General features: G+C 42.1%; 1 protein-coding gene across 1 annotated transcript in view; it reads left to right on the top strand.

Moving 5' to 3' along the window:
- sash1a (SAM and SH3 domain containing 1a) overlaps positions 1–27,401 on the top strand; it is a 139,057-nt gene that overhangs the window by 89,586 nt on the left and 22,070 nt on the right. The window contains exon 2 of the mRNA XM_044049808.1: positions 21,409–21,537. Within this exon, the coding sequence (XP_043905743.1) occupies positions 21,409–21,537 (129 nt within the window). The remainder of the gene's footprint in view (positions 1–21,408; positions 21,538–27,401) is intronic.

Here is a 27,401-nt window from a genome sequence, read left to right as displayed (position 1 = left end):
TATGTCTTATAGCAAATCAGAATGTTATTATAGTTTAGTGGCATATTTACAGTAATGTTACGTCTGCAGAGTCATTTGTTTAGATGCATTCTGTAATTAGACATTGGCATTATAGGCATAATTTGTATTGTCATTTTTGTTTATATAAAGGATTGTGGTATGTTTTTAAATAAGATGCAATACATTTCATTACAGAAATGAAAGAGAAACCTGGAAATAGTAGTAATAATAATAATATATAATAACAGTAATCCATTAGTTTTCAGATGTCTATCACATGTGACAGAAAATATCACGACTCCCATTCATGCTCTGTAGAGTCATTCTAAGTGGCGCTCCTGTTATAATAATAGCTGTCTCTATAAAAGCCTATTAGGTCTATTTTGAAAGAAGTCAGAGGTCAGATTTAGAAAAGTTTAAACTGACACGGGTTACACATCATATTTAGATGAGAGGTTTTCAGTTATTATTGGCAAAAAAAGGAGAAACATATCCTGATTGTACCTCAACTGTGTGTGTGTATATGTGTGTAGGTGTGTGTGTGCATGTGTGTGTGTACAAAGAGCTCTGATTGCTGCTGGCACTGCCGCGCCACTTACCATGATACCAGGCATTGGCTGTCACAGCGGGGGGGACAGGAAAAGCTGCAGGCACACACACACACACACACACACACACATACACACATCAACATGCAGACACACATCAAACACTGTGACAAGCACTTTGTGAGTTTAGCTCATTCATTACCAGCCCACATTTTCATTTTACTTAGGTTAGGCTTGTTTTTTTCTTTTACCACCATAATAAAAAAAGTGCACACAGAGCATTATGGTACATAGATAATATGGAATATTAATTACTGTTTAATCCACGTTGGCATGGTGGCATAGACCACATCCCTCCATATACACTAATAAAGTTAGCATGAGGCAAGCACATACTTTTTTCCTGCTTATGTTGCCTGTGGCAGTGGCTTGGCAAAGCATCTCCGGTGATGTCAGGAGTAATGTACGAGTGTTGCGAGTGTGAGGGGGGATGACCTCAGCAAAAGGAAAGTCCCACAGGAGTCATGTCGGCTTCATCCAGCGTTTCGCTGTCAGGACTTTTCTCACACACACACACACACATACTGTATCTATGCTAACAAGTGAAGCTGCCCCGACCTCCATGATACTTCACCTTCTGATCCTCCACAGGCGTCAACAATCATAATCATCAATCGTCACGTGTCATATGACACAATGAGACTGGAAATGTTGCTTGTTATTCTCTTTATATACATATATATATATATATATATATATATATATATATATATATATTATGTACAATATGCATGTTTATTAATACGTAAATACCTTTTTTAATTAACTATGCATAATGTATTCATTCAATTCATAGCATTGCATTGCCCTTTTACATTTAGTAAACTAATAAAAACTAATAACTAATAAACTTTTTATTTTTTACCTCCCTTTCCACTTTGCCAGTTCCTCTCATACACTAAGACTATTATTAGCATAGATAATTAGATTGAGAAGGAAAGAAAATCTCACAAATACAGAGTAAAACACATACACACACATGTAAACACACACCATGAACAAATACCTGGAAGGAGACAAAGTTGTAAGCCAATTGCAAAAAATGATCACTTGCATGTGTAACATATGTTCACTTACATTACACTTAATACGTGTAACCGCACGTTCGTCCCCTCTGTTATTAAACAACAGGAGATGGTCAGTTTTGTATGCTGTAATTTAAATAGGGTGTAGTTATACTATTTCCTGTAAGTAAAACAAGTGGTTATTCTCATCGCTCTTGGTTTAAGGGTTTTGGCTTCTGGCGCATAATCTCCTGTGGCTTTTTTTCAGTGGGCAACATTGGCATCTGTGTTCGTGTTACGGTCTCTTGTTGGCATCTGTGTGTTTTTGCTAATATTTAAACCCATTACAGCCTCATTTTTTTATTTATTTTTTTAAACACAATAGCCACAGCACATGGCAGGACAATCATGCTCACCCCTTTCCCCCCCGTGTGGTGGCCTTTGTCCAGGTTGGCCCAGTGCCGTCCACTCCTTGCCTCCGATTCGAGCAACAGTCGATCCATAAATGATGGTTGCCTCTTCCTTGGACAGCTGTGCTACCGTCCGTGGAGGGAAAAATAATCATAGAGGCACCGACCGCATTCATGGACACGTATCAAGAATGTGTGTACTGTGTTCTTGTGCATGTGTGCATCGGCGAGAGCCCATGTGTGCATGAACCTGCTGGTGTGAAGTCTGATGAGGGTTTGTCAAAGGATCAAGAGCCAAGTCAATTATTATTATTTTTCTTCTCTGGATTTGTGGGCCATTAACATCTCACCCAGAGGTCTGTGTATGTAACGGCTGCTGTTAAAGTAAAGGTTGGTAAACACATAAAAGTGCTGACGTGAAAACTGGGTATATGTTGAGTGTGGTTTCTAAGATGTGGAAGTTTAATTCACTCTGTAATACAGCCCTTAAAACCCAGAATATAGTCAAATTATCATATTTGCAACTTTATGTGTGTACACTTAGAGGCCGGAACATGACACACATTTCAGAATGTATAAAAACTTGTTGCTTGGTGGGTGAGTGAGTTGTGTGCTCATGATTTCACTGATTTGCCCCAGGGGGAGCTATTGCTCCAGATGTGAACTGTTGATGACATGTCCTGCCGTGTCTTACCCCTAGGACACAATCAAATGTCCTCTTGTTACCTCCTCCTCCTTCTGTCTTCTCTACCCCTTACTCTGTCAGTTATTCTTTGTTACTAGTCATTAACTTTTAACTTTTCTTCCAATGCATTACTGACATCTTCCTCACACTTTTGCCAGAGCACTGCACCAATAACCCAGGCCGCAGCTGAAAACATGTTTGCACCACATGTCCCCGCTGTCTGATGCCAGTCATTTATGCACATAAACAGACTGCATCAGACGTCTGGTTGAGGTTATGACTGAGCTAAGCCCTGGAACTGGACGGTGTCTGTGCTGGGCCGACACTATCCCAGTCAGTGCAAAGTGAAGATGCACCGGTGTGCCTCAGCTCTGCCCTTCTTTATCCTCCGTATACAGCTTGTTGCACGTCAGTGTATGTATGGTGAGTAAACGTTTCAGCCATAATTGATATGCGTGTCAGGAACACTGTCATGACAGAACGTGCCAGGTGTTTTTTGTAACTGCAGGGCGGTTGTCTCAGAGGATCAGGGGGTTTTGGGAAAGCAGCCTGGTAGTTATGGCTATGAGCTTAAATCATTTTTATGAGTTGGCTGTTCTCTCTAAATGTCTTTGCATCATTTGAGGCTTGAATGATGGCGTTTGATAATCAGCTACATTGACTAAAACATGCATGTTATAAATGAATAGACTTTGTGTTAGGTGTTGTTGGTGGATGGCTTCAGGTTTCAAATAAAATACCTTAACTTAAGCTCAAAATTTGGTGTTAAATCCTTCTTTAGATATGATACAGAGAGCTTAAAATAGTTAGGCTCATATCTCCCATCTGTGCTTTTTTCTTCTGCACTGAGCTCATCATGACCACATCATCTTGCAGCTTTCCCTCAATATATCCCAGACTTGGACTCTGTGGATTAAAGATGTAAAGAAAAAGGAGGTGGAGAGGAAAAGTAATTGAAACTGTGTTATTTCTGTCGTGCGTGGGTCCAAAGCAGATCTGCTGCATGCCCGGTTCAATCACTATCTTAGCTCGTTGTCAGCATGAAGCATATTTTTTTGGGGAATGGCAGCTAGTGTGGATATGAGCATTGTTGTCCTGTCTGCTGCTGGTGTAGATGGAGTGATAATGTCAAAGATGCAGACTGGTATTCAGAGACAAGGATGGAGGTAAACAGTACATGGATTCTGGGCTATCTGCCAACTCTTCATCACAAAATATCTTTTCAGCCAGCATGGGCTCAGCACCAAACCCTGCAGCGCTAAAGCTCCTGTACCAACACAGGTCTCCTGTGAGTGTGTTTCTACAGTGTGTGTGTGTTTGACCTCATCCCTCTGACCATCTCTGCTCTGTCTGATCATTTTCTCGTGTGTTTTTTTTCACCGTGTTTCTGCCTGCGATGATTGATCGCCGCCTCGAGTTGTCCTCAAACAGTAGCCCGTTAGTGTGTAATACGAGGTTTGATAATTGATCATCAAAGGTTGGATAAACACATGAAGACACCTACTTCAGTTTTTACTGTTTTAATGCTAATGTGTAATACTAGAAAGTACAAATTAACGTCTGTTCTGAGTGATCCGATCCAGAGGGCAACACTTTCTGAGTGCATCCTCCAAAAAAACACATATGGGGGGGACATGCCTCAGTTGATTAGAAACTACCCTCAGCTGATCTCCTCTTGTAATCGGTGTTTTATCTGCACGGATGCTTTGATTGATTGCATTTGCAGCGACCACCGCAGTATTAACACTGATCAACACATGATTTCTCTTTTCCTATGCATTACTGTCTTATATCATGTTGCAACAGAGTGAGCAGAGCTTCACTCATCTTCACCTAAGTCTTTTTTCTTTCTCTACTAAAACTGAAAACCCCACACAGACTCATGCCTTCAGTGTGTATTTAAATACAGGTGGGGGAAGCTCTGATCTTATGTGGTCACAGGAGACACATCAATGATGTGAACACCAGATCTGAACCAGGGCTAAGCCTTTTTTTTTTTTTTTTTACCGAATAGGCCCTCAGCCACAGTCGGTCTATTTGGACAAGTATCCACTATTTAGGGCTGTTTTTTTTACCTCAGGCAGACACATCTATATCCCAAACTCAGTTCTTTTTTACTCGACCCACATTTGATCTCAGTAGACCCGTTAACCTCCACACTGCCTCTGGTCCTGCTGAGTCATCTTGGTTCAAAAGGAGGCTCCGCTCTTCCAGGAGGATGATTGGGCAGCAAAGTAAGTTTATTATTTGTGCATTGGCCGGCCTCCAACCTTGACTTGAAGGACACTCAATAAACACAGCGACTCATAACTACCAACTTGCTTTGTTTCATCTACCAGCATGGATGTAGGGTTGTTTGTTATTTTTGGTTGTTGTGTGTGATCTCATGTTGGCACCCGGTGATTAACACTAATAAAAAAAACTGTGGGGACACGGGTAATGGAGAGTAGGACAGAGTAATCAACATTAACATTTTTTTCCCCCAGTATATTTCTTTACTATTTTTTTATTCACAGACCTAAATGCTTTAACTGACCACAGAAGATTTAGGAAGAGGAAGATTTCACTCATGGAAATGTCTCTTGTCCCATCTCCGCATATGAGCATCCATTTTTCATAACTCTCGCCTTGGTACTTGCCATGTGAACCTGTGTAAGTAATTAGGAAAGTATACATGGTCTTGTTTTGTGTTTCTGTGGCTCCATGCTGCCACTGGATTCATATTTTACCAGTGTAAGCAGGATCCTCTGGGCTGAAATGTGGGGAAATTCCTGTGAAAGTGGAGGGCTACAGTGGTTGAGCTGAGCTTGCACTTTGCTCTTGTGCTGTGTGGTTGAGATTCATGTCGACAGCCAGACACACAGAGACAGATTGAATTTGTGCCCCAAACACACACACACACACACACACATAAACTTCCACTTCATCTCCAGCAATCATCACACCGAATTTAGAACGAGCTCTTACGTCATCTCTGGAGACACAGACCTTTAAGTGACATGCTGCATGTACACGCAGAAAACCCTATTTTTCCTCCGTCGTGGTGTCAGACACATAAACAAGTGATATGGGAGAAGCCATTTAGCTTTTTAAATGTCACAGGAGCCCGGATGTGCCGTAGTCGAGGTTAAACTTTGGTCCAAATTGGTTAATGATGTCAGCAGGGAGGCCTCGTGTGTGTTCTGCCAAAGCCACATACTGTACAGTACATGCTGTCAGACCACAGTCAAATCCGGAGTGTGGAGCCAGTTGTGCAGAGCGAGTCAACAATTTATTCTGTGGTACTGGAGTAGAAGACGGGAATCAATACTGGAGTTTTAGAACTAATTAGGTTGCTTTTAAGCTTCTAACTAACACACTGAACTTTGTGGCCTTTGAACAAAATTAGTTTTAAATTCAAATGATTGTACATTTATGTCATTAATTATTTCTTAGATTAAATGCAGCTTTCTGGTGGATGGTTGTGCTCCGAGTGTCTTCATTTCAATGAATAGATGTCTGAAAGTGGGTTTACATTGAAAGGATTCACCTCTTGTGACTTGCATGCTTCAGTGTCTCCAACAACAGACTGGTGTTTGTTCCAATAACACACACACATACACACGCAAGCTAATGTGTTAGTGTTGAGAATCTCTCTTGACGTTCACCCACTGTTGCGACTAAGTATGTGTGACAGATCATGTTTTGCGGCTTGTGTGTGAAATATATGACGGCTGTGTGAGTATGCACAGTAATTATAGGAGGCCGCACCACAAAGAAGCCTCTGGCTGGCCAAGGAATAATTTATTATAACATCTAATACATAACCTGGTCTCTGCCAAGCCTGGAGCGTTTGCTACTTGTAATCTGATATTAATGTCCTGGGGAAGTGAAGCTGTAAAGGATCGTGATGCAAAAGCTCTCTATAGGGATTTTATTTACCATGAAAACATTATTTTCTTATTTGTTCTGCTGTTTTTTTGCCCTGACCCTGAGCTCATACGTCTGTGTCAGTGAGTGCACGGCTGCTGAGTGTGCGCTGTATATCCGTGTCTGTTTATGTTTGTGCGCTCGGGATAATGTGCCATCGCCAGAAGTGGATTCTCTCTCACACCGCACTCCACAAGAAACTCTCTGTCCTTCTCTGTTTATTCCTTCGTTTCCACACAAGGTGGTCGCTCGATTAAAAAAAGAAAACGCACACATCCATAGATCTGCCCTTGTGAGTTAAATACTTTCATTCTGGAAACAAAGCAGACACAAGCCTATAAAGGTTTTATTTAGTCTCATGGCTACTGTCTCGTTAGCGCTGGAGCTGTACAGTAAAGCCACCTCGTTGCCGCGTTTGCGAGCGCATACGTTTATGTGCATACGAGAGTGTGTTTGGGCCCTATAAACCTGAAATGAGCGCCATAAAGCTGAGCTTGGAATGAAACGGCAAAGGATAATTATGTTATGTGTTCACGGCACATATGCTCATGAATAACTCCTCACGGCAAGCCTATTTTTACTGTATCTCGCTCAGAGGCTCACATATGGCAGGGATGACGGCTGAGTTGACACAGCGAGGTGTGCTGGAGGATTTAATGGACAGTTCCTGTGTCCTGCATGGGTGAAGAGACGGTGCTCTGTGCCTCGCATGTGCTGTGCTGTGTATTTGACATCAATAGGGGGCACCAGTTGGTCCCATTTTGCTGACAACATTTGAAGGAGTTCAGGAAAGTGAGGAAAACTGACTAAGTATAAGCATGGGAACAAAACCACTGATAAGAAAGGGTGCAAAGTGTTTTTGTGGCAGAAAACTGAATCCAAAACAACTTCACTGTGAGTACTTTTCCAGCTACAATGTTAAATCACCACCAAGTAATGTTCAGTAAAAGTTATTATTCTTTGTACATTCCCTTCATTAATGTATTAAATATATTGAAATGCAGATATAAGGATTAAGAAAAACAACATGAAACCAAATATAATAAAAGTATAGGTAATGGTGTAGTACAAACCTATACGGCCTTATATGATAAAAACACACCAACCATCACAGAATCAAACAAGTCTTCGTTTCACAGAATTTAACACCAAATTATCTATAAATGTGGACAATTCATGACAACTCATGTCCAATAATCTATTGTGAACAACTTAAAGGTTTCTCCTATATCATAAAACATGTCTGCAGCAATACAGAGAGTACATGGAGTGAGCTGATCCAGTCCAGTGTATGACACACATTATCCATTAGCCTGGCACTGCCACTCTGACACCACACAGCTGTTGGTTCAGTCTCATGACCTCCATCCACACTGGGAGACCAAAGTGTCTCCATTGTCTGCCTCTGTGAACTTACACAAACAAACAAACAAACAAACATACAAACAAGCAGATCATTCATTCACAAACCCCTGTCTGCAAATGTACACACCGAGCTCTAAAACACACGAAGCTGGCCTTTCACACGACACTGCTCACATGTTACGTCCAAAACAACAGCTGAATAAAACACCCCAGAATCTCAGTGCACGCACACACACACACACACACACTTGTGTAATATAATCACTTACCACATGGCCATGGAGGTGTAATTGCATGGAGAATCAGGGACTTAGCAGAAATATGCTTTGTTTTTCCTTCACGGAGCTCATGACAGAGGCCAAAAGATGCCTCGGTGTTATTGGAGGCATGAGATACTACTGACAAATACTGTGTCTGTGGGATATATGATATGATTTATCATGGACAGCACGGATACACACACATGCCCCCACGCCATAAGGTCAGAGAGCACACAATCACATGTTAGGCCAGAGCCCGTGCGTACATAACTCTCACCGATGAAACGTCAGATTCACTTAAAGTTCTGCGTGTGAGCGTCAAACAGCAGAGAGAGGTTTCCAGTGCACATGTTTAGTCTGAGCGTCACGGTGGTATCAGCAGGTCATGGTGCGACCCTGAAAAACCTCCTTTATTTTTACTGTAGAAATATCGGATTTTTTTTCTCCTTGGCTGTTTGTGCACTACAACTTTTTCTTCTTTTGTCCGTGTCCTACTGTGAAGTGTTGTTACCTGGGGTGTACACTGACCCTGACGCAGTGCTCGTGCACTTTAACAAGAAAGATTGAAATAAAAAAACATAAGGTGCTAAGAAACTGTAAGACGTTACAATGCAGACATCCAGCACAGGGTGCAAATAAGGCACTTCCTGGTTACCTCCCAGTATGCACATGTTGGTCTCTTTGTCTTTTACAGACAATACTATACACTGAAGAATAAAGTACTGTATGTACTGAGCTGCAAATGGCAAGTTTGAATGTGCAACTCAGTGTTTACCTCCTTTAGTGTATTCACGTTGTTCTCAGTGTTCTCTCTGCCGCTCATGCGTATCGCCTCTCTGTGTGTATCTCACATCCCCTGGATTGTTTTCCTCTTTATTTACCTCTCTTCCTCTTGCCCAGAGGTAATTCCTGTGTTGATATTTGGAATTTAACATTTCTCCAGCTTTCAAAAGACGTCAGGGTTGACCACCCCGTGAAAATAATACCCCAAAGCACACAAACAGCGAGCTCGTGGCATTCATTATTACTCCGTGACAGCATTGTTTTCAGTGGAAAGACCAGTGTGTTGATTTAATTTAATGACTTGCTTTGCTGGGGCAGGGAGGGGGGGGGGAGATCAAGGAAACAGTAATTAGTTGTCATGCTAATTGGGCTTGTGTGATAACTCCCACACAAGATTCAGCGGCGTGTGAGGCGCAGTGGGGCTGGCCTCACCGCCTCCTCATCTCACGCACACACATTTTCTAATGGATAAAAGCACACACACACACAAGGATAAATAAGAACAACTCATGCTCACATCTAGATTGGTTCAAAGAAAATGCCTGGGGACTGTCGGACCTCTGACCCATCGACTAAAGAAGAATTAATGATGTGAGAATCTCCAGCCCAATTATTCACTGTGAGATAGGAGATAGGGGTTCAGGACAGTCGATTCCACACAAGGTTTAGGTTCAGAAGCTTAAAAGTTCCTGCGTAAGTTCACGTGCTTATTTCACAGAATACACACTGTGCCTGTCAAACTTCACCTCATGCAAAGTTGACTCCGTGGTGCTCTTGATGTCTGTCCACCGTGTTGTTAATCACCCATGCCCAGCATGGTTCCTGACTCCCTCAGAGGCTATTTTAAAGGCCCGGGGTCACTGACCTGCACTCTCACTATCATGTGAGGTCCATCTCTGCATTTTTTTTCTATCTCTATCTCCGTCTTGTCCTCAGACTCATGGTGCCTTCTCCACTTCATGTGTCTTCTCTCCTGACCACTTTTTGACCTATAACCACGAGTGGCTGGGGCTTAAACTGTGATGGACTTTTATATATATCTGAATTTGTAGTTTCTTTAGCTGTTATAGAAACTACATGTATACAACTTGTATCAGTTAGATACATGTGTATACTCCACTCCCTGCAGTAACTCCTCCTACTTCTACTTTCTGTTATCTGATTATCGAGTAATTTACTGTTCACCGAGTATGTCACCACTCTGTGACATACTGTGATTCAGAACATTTACAGTATACAGCTTAATAAAATGACCTCGTGGGAGATTACTGGATTATTTGTAAATGTAAGATCTTTTCACTTCCTCCATGTGGTATGTGTTTGGTAATTTCAAGACACATTGTGCTTGTTTCTGTTCCCCTCATGCAGGTGAGACTACTAGAGGGCAACACTTTATTCATCTTGGACAATCCCAAATTATTCTCAATCTATAAAATGAGCTTCTATGTAAGAATAGTGACATTTCTTATGAACAGTTTGTAGACAGATCAGCATCTCCTTTATAGTCTTCAATCCTGCCTCAAAAAACAGATTATTATACTTGTCTGTTATAAATTTGTCCAGTCCTTTCCAGAGCTTTTTCCGGCTTCTCTTCCCAAACCTGATGACACAGTGTAATTTCACTCCACATATCCAGCAGGGTCAGCACAGGAGAAGAATGGACGATAAGGAAAATGAGGCCATCGATAATAGATGAATGAACAAAGATAAAAGACTTGTGCAAAGTGTCAAAATACTTCACTACCATCATTCAGGACCTATAGTCCGAGTTCTCGAGGCTTTCAAGACTATGTTCAAAGTAGCCTACATGTATGTTAGTCATTTATATTCATGACATCTTCCCTTTCATGGCAGGAACCCCCCTATATATATTTGCAGCATCATGAAATAAATACAGCTCTCACGTCCTCAGGAAAAATATACGAGAAAGTGTGAATTGGTTGCAGGCCGGTCCTTTTCATGTTTCTACATGTGCCCCACATTTTGTCTTCTAAGTTCTGGCCAAAAGTTTTACAAAAAAAAAAAAAAAGCAGTTCAAAAGAGAAGAGAGGACACTTTCTAGCGTGTAATAATTCGGCACTTGGCACCTGGTGAAGTAAATAGCGAGCGGCCTTTGTGTTTCCTCTTGTCTGACAACATGACACCTTGATTAGTAGTTAGTGTGAAGAGAGAAGAGGAGAGCTGAAAGCCGACTACTCAACACACACGCACACGCACACACGCACACACACACACACACACACAGCAGCCGTGTTTGATGAGCGTGCACTGAGTCAACAGGCTTCCTCCTCTGCTCATTAACAGTTTGACCTCTCTGTTTGAGGTGCACCAGGTGGGGTCACACACTGTCTTGTAACTGGGTAAAAGGGGAGGGGTTGGCAGGGAGACTGTTTGTGCATATTGAGAAGTGTGTGTGTGTGTATAGGAGTGTGAATGGGACGACTTCCAACTCGCCCCCTTCTGAGCCAAAAACGGGGAGTGGTGCCTCGCAAAACACAACATGGCCACCGTCCTGATTGACGCAGTAATGATGTCATGGCAGTGTAGACACACACATGCACACACACACACACACACAGGCTCACTGGGAGTCCTACCACTGGCGGCTCTTGTTGCCCAGAGGTTACAGATGAGAGGTCAGCAGTCCAGACCCCCAAGCTGTCGACTTGCTGGCCAACAAGGGAGCCCTTATGGAGTGCGTGTGTGTGTTCTGTGTGTTTATACTGTAAGCAGGATACTGTTGAGCAGCTGCCGCTCATCCAAGGCCTGTAAAATTCATCTTGCACCCACACACACCCACACACGTCGAACAGTGATGCAAAGAAGAGTCATCTGATAAGTCTGAATGCTTGGTTCCCAGGAACTAAACAATAAATTCCACAATACATTACAAATGAAGGTTTTTATCCACCACGATATCTCCGTGGATTAGTCCGATTTGTTTTTGTCGGAGAATGAATCATAGTGCCTTTGGTGGGGATGCCTTGATTTTCCGCAGCATGGATAATGTTTACTTTTTTTCAATCAGAATCAGAAATTACTTTCATGATTAAAGGGGGGGACTTTGGTTTCACATTAGCTGAGAGGAGACACAAGTACAGAAACACTCATTTAGTAGAGTAATGAGTGAGTCATTAAAATGTCCTCAAGTATTAGATTAAAAACCTGAAACCTGTCGAACCCTCATTTTGGTTTTTCCAATATTAAGTAGAATTTAGTGCTTTCACAGAGCCACAGGTGTACGTTATACTTTAAGAATAGATGTTTTATAGTAAATTCATGAACCAGAATCACACATCTGTCAGTGTAGAGTGCATATAAAGTAAGACCGAATGTTAAATGTGTAAGTTAAATGTGTGTGAGGCCCTGTACGACATATCTGCTTACACTACTGGTGAAACTGTAGATAGACATGAAACACTGCACAGGGAAGAGACGTTACTAAAGAGCTGTGATTGAACATGTTACATGTTTATATCTCTCTGATCCTTCTGGCATCAATCGACAAGCGCGGGCAGCTGTTGCTGCACGGAGGAAATGTGTTTGTGACAATAGCGGGCACAGACAGAGGCTGTCCTCATTTCAATAGAGTAGCCTGCTGCTAGTGGAGCATAACAAGCAGCTGATCGGACAAATAAAAGCTGTGCAATTTCATGCTTTTTTCTTTTTTTTTTTACATAATATATTTCACTGGAAATCTACTTATATTCAAATGAGATATGAAGGCCATTGTTGCGACATTATGAACCAGCTTCTGTCTGAGTGCGTGGCAACCGCTCAAACAAAAGTAATCAGATCAAGCCGCTATAATCGTCATATCGTGTGTGTGTGTGTTATTGTGCCACTGTCCAGCATGTTGTCCAGATTTATGGCGACCACTGTGCCCCACTGCTTTAAAAACATTTCCCATGCTCTTTTTTTCATACAATTGTGTGGAGAATGCGCTTTGTTCATGAGGTCTATTCAACCCTGGCTGCAGAGAAGGATTGGTGGAAAAGCCTTGTCAGCACTCGATAAAATCAAGTTTTCTATGCTGTTAAAAAAACCAAAACAACTTAACTGAACTCTACATACTCTTATAATGACTTAAAGTACAGTCAGTGATGTAATGTGGCAATGTACAAATACTTTGTTATTAATATTTCTTACAACTTTGGCTTTTTCCCCCAACCAAATAAAATCAGAAGACGAGTTGTAATGGTCTGTCTTTATATAGAGCTTTTCTCGTCTTGATGATCTGCTTTACACTTTAGTTTTGCCATTCACCCATTCACAAGCTTCAACGTGGGGTTATGTGTCTTGCTCAAAGACACATGTAGAGTAGCAGAGCCAGAGATTATATCAGAAATGACTTTTGATACTTAAGTACAGTAAATGTCATATACTTTAAGACTTTTACTTAAGTAATATTATTTAAAAAAAAGTGACTTCAACTTCTACCAAAGTCATTTTCTGGTAAGAAGTACTTTTACTCGTGTATATATGTATATATATGTATGTATATATATGTATGTATATATATATATATACATACATATATATATATACATACATATATATATATACTGCCAGATACTACTAATGAAATGAAGAACATTTAAAATACAGTTACAAACACATCTAATGAATAACTCTTTATTTTAATATTAATGATTCATCAGTGGCCTGATCTATTCTGTGGTGATTGTGTGTGTATTTCTGCTGTAATGTTTTGTTGGGAGGAGTGAGTGTGTGTGTGTGTGTGTGAGCGAGCGAGAGGGAGGGAGGGAGAGAGAGAGGCGGCTGGTGAAAGGAGGGGGAGGCGCAGTGTTTGGAGGATTAGCTTTCTTCTGCGGGCTCTCACTCTCTCACTCTCGAAATATTTAATGGTAATAAACGTGATTGTGCTCCGTGTGTTTTAAGGAAAAGCTTTTATTTCTGTGAGACATCGAGTGACAGCGAAAACTTTTACAGGAACTTTTTTTTCCCCTCTTCCGCTCACCTCCACGACTCCACTCCCCGGGTGTGGGGGTTTGTTTTGTGCCCGGCACGGATCTGTGCTTCAGCCCCGCGATAGGAAGCGTTCACACGAGTGACCTGTTGTGATTCTCCCCAACTCGAGGCCGCCCTTCTTCCCCCTCTCCCTCTCTCTCTCTCTCGTTCCCTCCCCTGTGGGTTTTAACCATTTAAAATTCAACGCACGACTTGTCGCGGGGATTTTCGTAAACATGTCGGGGCGAAATTTACGCACCAAACTTTGGATCGTGCCAAACAATGTTGGAGCATTTCACCGGTGTGTCAAGGGCAACTCTGTCAAGTCTCTGAGCCGCTGGTGATCGGGCCTCTGTCTGCGGGCTTGGATTCGAACTCTTCACCAGTCTGCTGCGGTTGAACATTAATTACTTTTGCACGTTATGGAGGGGGATCAGGGGAGCGCTGCGCCTCCCGAGGAGCCGCAGGCACACAGCGCTGTTGGGGGCGACAACTTTTCCCAACTGTGGACGGATGTTATGGGGATGCTGGTAAGTTTTTGGGGAGCATTTTTTTATGGGGGGTTTGGGGGGAGGGGAGATAATATAAAACCCTGACATCATAGACTCACAACTAACCGAGAGTTCACTCCCGAGTCCTTAAAGTAGACTGAGTGATTGTGTTAGGAAATCACGCTTTCACGAGTGCGTGTTTATATAGACGCAGCAGCAGCAGCAGCAGCAGCGGCACTTGACGTGCCTGCGATTCACGTGGTTTGGGTAAACACTATCGAAAGAGAATAAGGTATGTGGTGCACTGACTGAGACATGAACACAACTACTTTGTGCATGTGTGTGTGTGTGTGTGTGTGTGTTCTCTGTGGCTGCGGGCCATTGATTTAGTTCACACTCTCGCTTTTGTTTCCTATGGATAGAGTCATAAAGTTTACTGTTAGGCCAGAGGCTCTTCATGTCTCTAATTCGACAGATCGATAATTCAATAACAATAGTACATGGTGATATAATCGTTTCCACCGACATGCATTGACACGACAAGACAACACATAATTGCTGTGTCTGTTTTGCCTCACACTTGTGAAATGAGCCTCCTATTTAGCAAGACTTTGTTGTTTTTGGTTCAGTGTAAAAACCACACTTACCTACTTACTTACTGGTTTCTTCAACATTCACCCCCAGGAGCAAAACCCCGTCTTTAATTACTGCTTATGAGCTGTGATAATGAGTCATGTTTTTGCCTTCTCCAGTCGAGTTTGTTTGCTGAGTCTTCAGTCAGAGGTGCTGTGTTTGTACCTGTGTGGTAAACAAGATAATACAAGTCAAAAATTAGCCTTGCGCAAAATTGCTTTGGACTCAGACTTTGACTTTATTTGCATTTTTAATAGTTAACTTCTGTATTGATAACAAAAAACTTTCTTGTGCCATGTTTTCTTGTGAGGTTGCTTTAAATGCTTGTGATTCTGGACTTGATGTATATTGTAACGCCACACATTTCTGCAACGCTGCCCTTTTGTGTGTTTGGCAGCTAAAGACGTCTTGATTTTTACAGGCCATTGAATCTGATTGATCTGCTGACCAAATGTGTTGCGGTCACTTCCACTCTTCTGAAAGACAGAGGTGTTAATTTGGTTTGGTCTGGCATTGAAGATGTGAATGGTTTGTGAATGTATGTGTACTAGGGGGGAGACTGCCCTCAAACACTGGGGTGGGAGATCTGGCTCCAAGTCTGGTGATTTACCTGGATTTATTGCCCTGGAGGCAAATGCAGCTTGTTCATACGTATATAAGACCAACTTTCTTTCACACCATTCCAATCTGAATGCCAGTGGAACGACTGGGCTTAGCCATGACATTATTATCTCGGTTTACCACAAATCTGTACAACTAGAAATGTCTGTACTATAGAACTGAATTGGTCTTATTGGCTGCTTGGATCGGTGTTGTCACTTGTTGAACTGGTAGGTTATTTTAACTTATTTTAACACTAGAACTATTATTTGTCAATAACTGGGATTTTTCTTTCTCAAAATACAGATCTTAATTTTCTTCGTTTGCAGTATTTCCACACTTTACACAATATTATAAACCTCAGAAACTTTTGAAATGTGCGAGTCTTGTGATATTTAAAGGGTATAAAGGGCTCTCGCTCTTTTCCTTAATCACCCTGTGGGATTAATATGCCCAGCACAATGGACACCATATCACCATGAAAGCGTAATAGATCTACTAAATATAGACACTGGTGCTAAATTTCAATGGCTTTTGTTTGGGTTGGTAGTCCATATGTGAATGCCCTTTAAATTTCACTTTGCCCGCAGCCTTCTGACGCAACTTAACTCGCTGTTGCAAGAGTTGTGACTTGGCTCCCGACATGTAACAACAGGCACGTCATACTTGTACATATGGACATCCATCCGGATAAGGATCTTCCAAACATGTTCCTTCTTCTTTGACTTCTACCAATTAGTGCATGTTTTAACAGACGTGCCTCAAAACTCAAGAGCTACTCTTAAATCTCGAGTAACAGTGCAGACGATGATTGAACCAGTCAGTGGTGAGTAGTTAATTCTCACAACATGTGCATTTGGACCTTCAAAACAAGTTTTCATGGTGACGGTAAATCATAGGGCACCTCGATCTGCAGGAGCCACTGTATTTGAGGTTAACCATACGCAACAGCCTGTGGTGGAATGTGTTTAATAAGAATACCTAAAGTAAGCCAGTCCTTGTTTGTGGTCGAAGTCAAGTAAATAGTCCCTCAGCTAATTAAGAGTCAAAGGCAGTTTAGGACTCTGTGGCACAGGAGCCCTATAACTGTTCAAAACAGTCGGACATACAGAGACTTGTGTTTCAGCCTTAGGTTTCATATTTTGGAGGCCGATCCTTGATATATGGCACATTCTCTCCACTGTGCTTCCTTCAGGAAATGGTATGCGAGTCTGTACATTTCTCTCATGTGTGGAATAACGTCTGTATTCTGCATTTGTCAGTGCAATGCAGAGGAGAAGTGCAACACATATTCAACGAGGGCAACGTCAAATCTCTGACCATTGGACAGTTGACTCTGTGTCCCTCCTGAAAGAAACCTCTCATCTTGTTTTTGCTTGAACGGCCGTCTTGGGTCAGGGCTGAATGTTGTATTTGCGTGAAGGGAATCCTCAGTTTAAACAGTTTTATTGCGGCGTTTCACACGGCGTGGGTGGAAGTTTCTGCGTTTTGGAAAACACTCATTATGTTCTAGACAGTAAACCGAATGGTTGGATCCTGTTCTTGAGCCGTGCGTATTGATTTTGTCTGGGCAGGGAAACGTATAGTTAGATGAGGTGATCTTCTTCATAACACTTCACATGTTTCACTCAATTTCTGCCCCAGTGCGTGATTAGTTGGCCACTTTTCTTTTTCTTTGCCAATAATGTCCTGCCACAGTCCATTATAGCATAATTGAGTCTTTTGTTTGGACCCAGAGTCCAAATCAGCTCAGTTCTCCTTTCTTTCCAGACCCTGATTGTCTCATCACTGAGGTCACACACAGAGACCTGGCAGCTTTCCTCTTCTGGTGATGGCAGAGAACTGTTCTGCTTGGGCCTTGGAAATCCTCAGGAAGCCCCTGCCCTTACCTCCCCCCCGGTTCCTATGCCAAATTAGTCAGACATTTACTGATGCAGTATATCTATTTATTTGGAACTTTCCATAACAGTAACCCTACGTATTATTCATGATTACTCTGTGACCTGAGTCATATGACATTTGTTAGACCCACCCTTCTTTCTGTCATTTGACTTGTTTTTTTGTCATTCCTCTTGTGGTCTGATTAAATGGTAACACCACCACACCACAGTGTAGGAAATAAGATGAGTTGACAAAACCTTGAACTGGAGTGAAAGAATACTTGGTTAAAGCAATATTCATTTAGGACGAGTTAGGATAAATCCAGACAGTTGGTTTACCTCGCGATGAAACACGAGCGCAGTGCAACTCGATATGAGCCAATTGGTGGCAATTTCAACTCGCCGCTCCTTTCCCGGGGATGTATAGAAAGTGAAAGTGATCGTACTACTTACTTAGATCCTAACATTACATCGGATGCATGCCTCTATTGTCAAATGTTGTCATTGTTCTTTCATCGAGAGAACGGGGAGTCCGAAAGCCAGCCCTGTAACCAAAGTTAATGGCATGTACGCAGCTTTTCATCCCGAATGTAACTAAACCTCTCGCTGTGATGAATAGCACCGTCAGGAATGTGAGTCCAAATGATGGATGAAGAGCAAACATATGAGGGCGAATGGCTTTCAGTGTTTTCCCTGTTCATTATTTAACAAATGGGCGTTTTTATTTGAAACACTTTTGCATTTCTGACATGACGTGGAAAACATGAATTAAGTGCAACTTGATCAAAAGATGAGTGTCTGTGATTCTTCAACATGTCGGGGGATCTATCAGTGCCATGCGTGCTGGCAGAGGAATACTGTTGACCTAATTATTGCATCTTAAAAGTCTGTTTGACAACAGTCACAGTAGTTTGCAGAATGGTAGATAAAGACATACTTTGACTCTTTGACACACCGATGCAACGTAATTCAGCCTTGGTTAACGTTAGTAGAGACAAACCACTGTGGTAGATGGAATACCAGGAATGCCATGGCTAATTGATTAAGTGAGCGAAAGCTGCTGAGCCTTCATGTGGTTTCCATTCTCACTCAGATTGCTACACATTCCAATACTAAGTATCAAGATGATATCTGATATATGTTAATTCCATATGGAGGACAAACTGTATATCTGTTTTTCTGTTGTTGTTTTTTGGGCATTGAGATGTTTACTAATCTTTCCCACTGCTCTCAGTGTTAATCAATCAGCGATGCAATCACACATCACCCAAATCATCCCTGCACTGTGGTGCAATACCAGTAATTTGTGTTTTAATGGTGGAACAGCACAGAAGCCAACTCCGTCAAATTCAAAACGCCATCTCACAAGTGTCTTCTGCACAGTGTCCATCCATCAGAAGCCTTTTTCTCTGTTTGGAGTTTGCAAAGTCTTGGACACAAGTGATGACATTTTCTGCGCTGAGGTCTGACACGTTTCAGCTGTTCCTTGGAAGTAGTCGGTGGAGGGGGGGGCTGACTCGCTCTTGGACAGCATGTGACGCTCGCACTCTTTACTGTAAATACAAGACAAACTTGCACATTCTTCCTTGGGTGTTTTTAGTTTTCCGATCGTTGCTATTGTTCAAGTCAACACGGGGAGTTGGCCTTGCTTACATCGAGGGTGGAGTAGTTGTTACATCAGCTGCGCCGGTGTTAGTCTCCATGCAACTAAATGTTTATAATTCTGGTTTCTTTGTATAGTGTCTTTAAATGGATATTTGTAGAGTAATCATTTAGTTTTTCTGGTTTGCTTGATATGGTAAGACACACACATACTATATTTGTTTAGAGGTCAAATAAGCTGTGGATTTAATACATATGTTATTTCATACCACACTCCAGATGTTAAACACTCTCTCACCTGACAGCTGCTGTAGTCACATGCCCACAAATCATCCCTTGTCCAGCCTCTACCCCCCCACCACTGCTTGTGTGCACCACTTGTCAGATGCTGCATGCGCTTCCACCGATTTGTCAGATTCTCACCAGAATGTGGACCAAACGCTGCGTATCTGTTGACACTAACAATCAAACTAACATTCCAAAGAAATTGGTCCCATTATTTTTTTAAACTCTTCCACTCTCCCTTGTCTTGCAGTGCATTTGTACAGCATCACTTTACAAGTACAAGGTGATGGGGGAGTTGAGGGTCAGCTGTGTTGGGACTCGTCCATGAGCTCATGCCGCTCGAGAATTAGAGGAATCTCTTCTGTTATCTACTCACTAACAACACATGAATGTTTGCACTTGAGTCGCTTACATACATTCTTTCAAAAACAGCAACACATTAGTGAATGTTTCTTTTTGGGAGGGGAAATGGCAAAGATTTCTTGAACTATACATACATTACCCTACAAATCTATCACTATTTACACGAATGAGAGTTTCAACAGCTGGTGTAAGCTCAGGATGGAGTTCGTTCCTGTCTTCTCGATGTGGAAAACAGATCGGCATGATCGTGGCATGTGTATGGGGATGAAAACATCTCATGATGAGGTCACTTTGAGGAACATGTTTGCTCACAAGTGCTCCCACTGGGAATCACGGTCATCTCAAACCATATGTCTGGCCAGAGCAGGATTCTCAAGCAATCAGTGTGAGAATAGATCACAGCCAGCCGCAGTCAACTTCTGAGGCTTAACATGTGTGTTGCTAATGATGATGTGTGCATCCTAACATTTAATAATGTTAGCATGCACTGCAATGTCGGGGCACTGAACTGGGTTTCAGTTTGTTTTGGTGCGATGTTTTTGAAATCTCCTGCACGCATGTGCGTGCATGCTAATGCACGTTCTCACTGACTAGACACCCATCTCTGAAGAAGGCCTTATGCCCCAGTGTGTGTATGTTTATGTGTGTGTAGGGGGCACTCACTCACTCTCACAGTGATCCATTCACTTGTGGCCTGGCACTCAGATTTGGGGGGGGGGGCTTGGCTGAGAACGACAGAGACTGAGAGAGACTGTTCGAACTCTGCACAGTGACTCAATGCTAGCTGTCTGCCTGGCACAGATTAGATCAACAGTGATGAATATTCAGCAGTTGACCATCGCTGCCAGAATGGCCTACATTATGACCGATTTAAGGAGACGCGAGTCCGTCTTCTCTCACTTCGTGCAAAAGACGTGGCTCAACATCCTGCAGGAGCTCTGAAAGGCTCAATTCAAGAAATCGGTATTTATTTGTTTTAATAAATAATAAATAAATGGTGCGACTAAAGCCTGGATCAAAACTGAAGATTTCTTCATGATAATGTGTGTCGATGGGTTGCGGAGAACCCAGGTCAAAACAACCAAGAGGCCAGTTTATTTTTATGCATTAAATCCAAAGAGTATTGCGTTAGGTAAGCTCCCTCCCGTTTGAAACACGGCTTCCTCCGTCCATGCCAAACACATGTCCCCCAGACAATGACAGGAACTGAGCTGATGCAAACCACAGCTCGCCGAAACAATGTGTTCGGTTTTGAGTTCTGTGAGTGTGCGAGGAGTTAAAGGGCATCCCTGATATGATCCTCAGAATAGACAACACCATAGCGAGCAAAGACAATTAACTCAATGGGACCTCGTGATAAGAATCAGTAAATGGGGATTATTATTATGTCCTTTAATGAGCTGTGTTTTTTGTATGGCTCCATACATATGTTTCCTGTTTGTGCTGGTTAGAGACTTTATAGCTTTTGCTGATCAAAAAAAAAAATTCCAACACGTGTCATATTTCACCATTAGACTTGGATAACGATACTAAACCATTTGCTCTCCTCCTCTTCCCAGGATGGTTCTCTGGGCAACATAGATGACCTTGCCCAGGAGTACTCCGAGTACTACAACACCTGCTTCAGTGACGTCAGTGATCGCATGGAGGAGCTACGCAAACGACGGGTCTCCCAAGAGGTTGACATGGTAAATTCATGCTCACTCACACATGCACACAGTTCACACATTCATGAGACCCCAAAATCCTCACACAGCACTTCCATATTGTAGCTGTCCAACTCAGTGGAGAGGGAACCCACTCTTCAATATAAGAGGCTAATAAAAGTTAAGGTTAGTTCCAGGCGACTATACATCAGTAAAAATAGAAGCTGGTCATGAATACTGAATTGTGCTTCTGCCAATAGCTTGTCCCAATTACTTCACATGGGACCTTAAAGACTTAAATCAAAGGCAGTGTGCCTTCTCCGGATGTGAATGCAGTGGTGTTTTTGGGGTTCACAGGGGGGTTTTTGGGAGTCCTTTTCATGAAGATGTAGGGTAGTGGGGCACCCCTTTGGTTGCCAAGCTGCAAGCAAGCGTATGAAGGAATGCTGCTGGTGCTGCGACAGAGGCCCGAGCTCCGTGTAGCACACTGGTTTCCACACACAATCCCATGGAGCTGCGGTCCATTGTGCTAACTTCATATGACTTATTCATGGTGAATTTGAGGAGTTTGAAGTGTGATAACACACAATATGAGCTAAAAAATAACACACACACAAGAAAACCTATTTTCTTTTTTGCTGATTCAGGTTTTGGTCACTTCTCCTCGAAATCAAAATTTTAGGTAAAAAATAAGGAAGTGAAGTGTCACAAACACAACAGTATTGCCCAAAAATAATCCTGACTCCCTTCTCCCTCCACGCATTTTGTTCTCATTGATATCACGTTGCCTCAGCTTTGCTTTTTTTAGCCGTCGCCCAAATTGTCTCTGCTGATATATGCACTATTTTTGTTTGTCATTACTGGTTTCCCAGTTTAGAATGGTGGGGCCCTGGTTTCCTTGAAGACATCCATATGGTTTTGGTTGCGAGGTATAGCTTGGATGGAAAGCAGATTTATTGTGCTCTTTCTTTTAATGACTGCAGACAGACATCCTGTTCTCACAGCTTCCAGGAGAGGGACGGCATAAAACAAAGTATTTTACATCTTGTCATAAGTTAAATTATTCTGTCCATGGCCATAGTCTTCATTAATGACTCCCACTTAATTTGTAATGTCTCTGTATTTATTACTTTGTCTCTCTTTCTTCTGTTATGTGTTCATTGCCGTCGACCGCTACTTTAAGCCAAACTGACGATGATAAGGGATATTAAAGACGCGTCTCTCATCACATTAGTTTTGGGATGGTCCATCCTGAGGAGATAAAGCACGGGAAGAGGAAGCAATCGGGACAAATGTTGTAGCCCACAAAGAAGAAGAGAGAAAAAAGAGCTGACTGGGCCCTGAGCCTTAAGCGTAGGACAGGAGGAGGATAAGGATGTGAGCAGAGGAAGACGAAACGAGGAGGAGGAGGAGTAGGGTATATGCGAGAGCCTGCAGCTGTCCTGCGACTTTGCAACGTTTGGCACCAAAATGTAGGAGAGGAGTGGAAAAAAAACATGAAGGAAGGAATATGGGTCAGACAACACCTTATTGAATCAACCCACACTATGTGAAGTGAACTTTGTCCTGCATTTTGGTGCAGTCCTTTTCTTATATTAGGATTTGGGGGAATATTGAAGTCCGCAGCAGCCTTGTCACCCACGGGCAGATTCTTTCTCTTGAGCAATCTTTGTGATTGCATTTTCAGCTTTGTTTTTCCAGCCAGACCAGACACAGTTCGTCTCAAAAGGCTGTGGAACAGTGTGTGCAACACTGGAGCAACAAATGTGAAATGCATTGTGAAATGAGTATGGAATAGGAGACGGGGTGCGAGACGGGCACAACACAAGAGGCTCAGATGAGCTAAGAATACGGACACCCAGTCAGGAAGAGTGTGCCAGTGACAATTGAAAGTTGTGAAGTGTGTCCAGAAAACAGTGGCCACAGGCCAGAGTCATGCAGCTGTCTTCCTCAGTGCCGATAGCAAATGGAAAGTCACAAAGTCCAAGAGCCATGTTAATGGGAAGACTTCGCAAGTGGCACTCCTGAAGGAAATGGCCTATAGGGACTCTCTTGGTAAAGGGTACAGGTTGGCGGTAGAGCAATCAGGTCCTCACAGGTCCTAACTCCCCTCCGGTCATTGTATTATTTTTTCATCTCTATAAAAATCCATACGTCAGTTCTTTTTTTTCCCCCAGATAAAATCTAGTCTAAGGCTTACAGAATTCAAAGCAGATTTGACTTTTAATCTCAAAACACTATGGTTAGCATAAAAGCGATTCTGGACAAAAGCAAAACCAGTGCCGTATTATGGGAAGTTACCAAGGCCGGTTTAGGAGTTTCAGATTCAAGCACAGAACTTTGTATGCTAAGAACACATTTTGAGATTTGATTTTGCAAAAGTCCCACAAGAAAACCCCCGTTCTCTGTAGTGTAGCAGTAGTCAGATTTGGTGGCACCAGAGAGAAAGGAGAAGCCCACTTGTTTAACATCCTGTTCTCCAAAACATTCTCGAATTGACTCTCATGCTCGCATCTCAAGTGTACTCATTTGTTTCTGTTTCATAGTTTTTCTTTTCTTTTGGTTTTTGTTGGTCCTGTTTTCCTGAGATATGTCCTTGCAACATAGAGATTTTAACACAAATTTGTGTCACTAAACATTTTAGTGACACACAGCCCTCTTCCTGTTTGGTCTGACTCGCCGGGTTAGTTCTATGCATCTTCAGATTAGTTCTGATGTGTAGCAGGGACACAAGAGGTTGTAAAAACATCCTCCTTTGGGAATGTGACCTATGGATTAGCGCTGCCATGGACGGTTTTCCCAGCACTTCGGTAGGCAGCAAATGCTTGGATGACTCTCACTGGCATGCTGATTTAGTGATGCATTAAGCTTGTTTTTGTAAGTGACAGGAAGTTTTGAATGTCAGAGTAAGGATTACATTATAGCCTGAGCTATGAATTCCAGATTCACTCTTTAAGCAGGTTTCTTTTGTATGATGGTGAGATTACTGTCAATGTAATTTGTACAGTCAAGTATATTATCTTTTAGTCTTCTAAGCGTTCAACAATTTATACAACTTGTTTGTGAGTGTGGTCTTTCACAGAAAAAAAACCACATGATTTTGTTCACTTTTGCCTTTCAGGTGTAGTTATTTTGTGCCTGTGGTTCATTCTATTCTTAAAATATCCCATCTTGTGAATTGGAATAGGTGGAGTGAATCTTTATAGCTTTTATATTTCATCTTTAAAGAAAACTCATTACAGTATATTGTACTGATTTGAACACTCTGCACTTACATTTTGTTTGTCGTTTCTTGTTTTTAGAGCTCTTTTTTTCACTTCTGCAACCACTTGTTGTTTAATGTCACTTCGACTGTCTTTATTACAGAAGGGGGTAAACATCCATCTAGATTTCAGCATCTCTTTCTAACCTGTTTGATTGAATAGATAAAGTACTTTGAATGTAGATAATATGGGTCATTTTGGAATTTGTGGTCACAAGATGAACCTAAACAGAGCACATTTTAACTGTGACACATTGTAACTGTATCTCTGTTGATGTATTTCAGGCTTCGGCCAAAATCCCATCAGTCGCTGGTCTCATTGTTGACTTCATAATTGAAATACTTTTGACAGGCAGAAAAAAAAAAGCCTCAGCTGGTGTCACATTGATATGATAACCTCTGGAATGCTTTGTTACGGTTTTCAAGCTGAGTATCCCAACAGTTGGGTCAAGACTCAAGTAAAGACTTTTATTTTTTTGTTTTACCGCGAGGTGAGGAAACTGTGTGTGGTTAATGTGTTAATGCCCCCATGAAGATCTGGGTTAAAACTACAGCATGGATGAAAGACATGCTCTGCTGTGAAATGTGCTTATTTGTCCTTTCTGCCTTTTAGGGTTTCTAGAAACCTCACAGGTCAACGTGGTGAAACGACAGTCTTTGTTGCTGAGAGATGAGTTAATTTAATGTATTTATTTATCCTTTATTTAGCCAGGAAGGTCCCACTGAGATACAAGATCTCTTCTTCCAGGGAGTTCTGGATTAGTCGCCATTCATGTTGGTATAGCTCCATTTTTTTGGCTTATCCTTTGCGGAAAGCAAGTTGTATATTTATAATTGTACTGTATTATTTGGGTCGTGACTGTCACTGGAATTTGCAATAACTATGGTATTTGTCTTTGAATACCAAAACAATAATGATCCATGGAGCTCAGGAATGTATACACACACAGACCCGCTATGCTGCAAATATGCAAACACACACACACACACACACTCTGAAATTGTCTGAAAAGGAAGTGAACAGAGTTGGTCTTGAGTGTGCTGATGGTTTTCTGTTTCTCATAAATTGCTTGAAACATGGAGCAGCTTCCTGCCTTTGTCTTAGTGTGTGTGTTTGTGTAGATCTTGCCATGAGATCTTGTTCTTCAGGCTTTCACCATGCCATACTGGTCACACTGCTAGCGTGATTTTACAGTTACCTTAAGGCAGTGCCACCTCGTACTCGCCCAGCCAGTTTCATTCAATCAGACCAGTTGGCTCACATTCACTTCTGCCACCTGCTCTCTGATTTTGCCACATATGTGCCTCGTTTTGCCTCTGAAGTTGGCAGCCACCAACGTCCCACTGTGGGATCTCATGTCCTTGGTGGGCCCTACAGTTGTGTTTATATATAACTGCTGCTATTTAACACTCTACTGTATTCCTGTCCTTATCCTCTCATGAACAGAATCTGCTTCTGCGGCAGCAAAACAGAATTTAGTTGTAGTTTCTGGGTTAACGATGGGAAACAATGGGGTCATTGGAATTGCAGTCATTCTCGTGTGTGTTTGTGTTTGTGTGGGCTGAGTTGTCTCAGTTATTAGTTTCCCCGTCGGCCCGCATCGTGATCCTCATTAGCCAAAGCACTCTCTCAAGGCTTCCTTACTGACTTCTCTATTTTTTTTATTTTAACTCAGTTCAGTCACACTTAAACTATCAAGAGTGTCTCCATCATGCACACAGGGCGGTTTGAGCGCTCCAAACCGATTGGAAATCTGTAGGGAACTCACATACACACACGCATATGTGCCAATCCGGGGTAAGTAGGGCAGTATCTCATGCTGATGCTGGCAAGTTCACGTAAAGGATAGCATAGCCCCTCTGGGAGTGTGTTGTGAGAACCAAGGTTCCCACACATACACACACACTGAAAAATCTGTGTTAATTTGATATTCTCTTTCAGAATCTGGGCCAGTAATACTGTCATCTCCTCTACCATTCTCTTTTGCTTCTTCATCAGTGGATGTCAAAGTCTTAGTGAAGCTTGGAGTTTATTCAGGGATGGTTTTACACAGAATTGTGTGACAAATTCATCCCACACATCTGCAGTAAAAAACAAACAGAATGTAGGTTTTGATTTTTGATTTCCTCACACACTGATGAGGATGATGATGGGTTTATTTTATTTTTTTGCCATCACACTCAGAGATAGTGACAGCACAGAGTTAGGGGAAGCTAGGAGTAGAAGGAGGAACACAGAGCTGCTTTGTGTCTCTGCCTGCTGCAGGCTATATATCTGTGGAGGTGGAGGCGAGCTGTGTGTGTGTGTGTGCGCGCGCTCCTTGGTTCGGAGATGTGTCTAGGTTTACCTTTTTGGTGACATGTTTGTCCATGTCTGCCTGCATATTTTGTGTGTGTGTGTGTGTGTGTGTGTGTGTGTCTTCCTGAGCTGACAGTGAGTTTCAGAATAATTTTGTCAACATTTTACCCACTGCCAAGCCTGATATAAATCTCCCCATCACTGCAGTCTGGAGCAGCCATCAAAGAGGATCTGATAGCAGAACCAATCTGCCACTGTGTGAAAGTATTGTGACTTTTTTTTTTTCCTGAGCACGCCCACATTATGCTGCACAATTCTGTTGTTAAAACAGAGCTGGCTGTCAGA

Source organism: Solea senegalensis, linkage group LG17 (assembly GCF_019176455.1).
Source record: "Solea senegalensis isolate Sse05_10M linkage group LG17, IFAPA_SoseM_1, whole genome shotgun sequence".
Classification (NCBI taxonomy): domain Eukaryota; kingdom Metazoa; phylum Chordata; class Actinopteri; order Pleuronectiformes; family Soleidae; genus Solea; species Solea senegalensis.
Note: the sequence above shows the minus strand (reverse complement) of the source record. Positions and strands in the feature narration are given on the sequence as shown.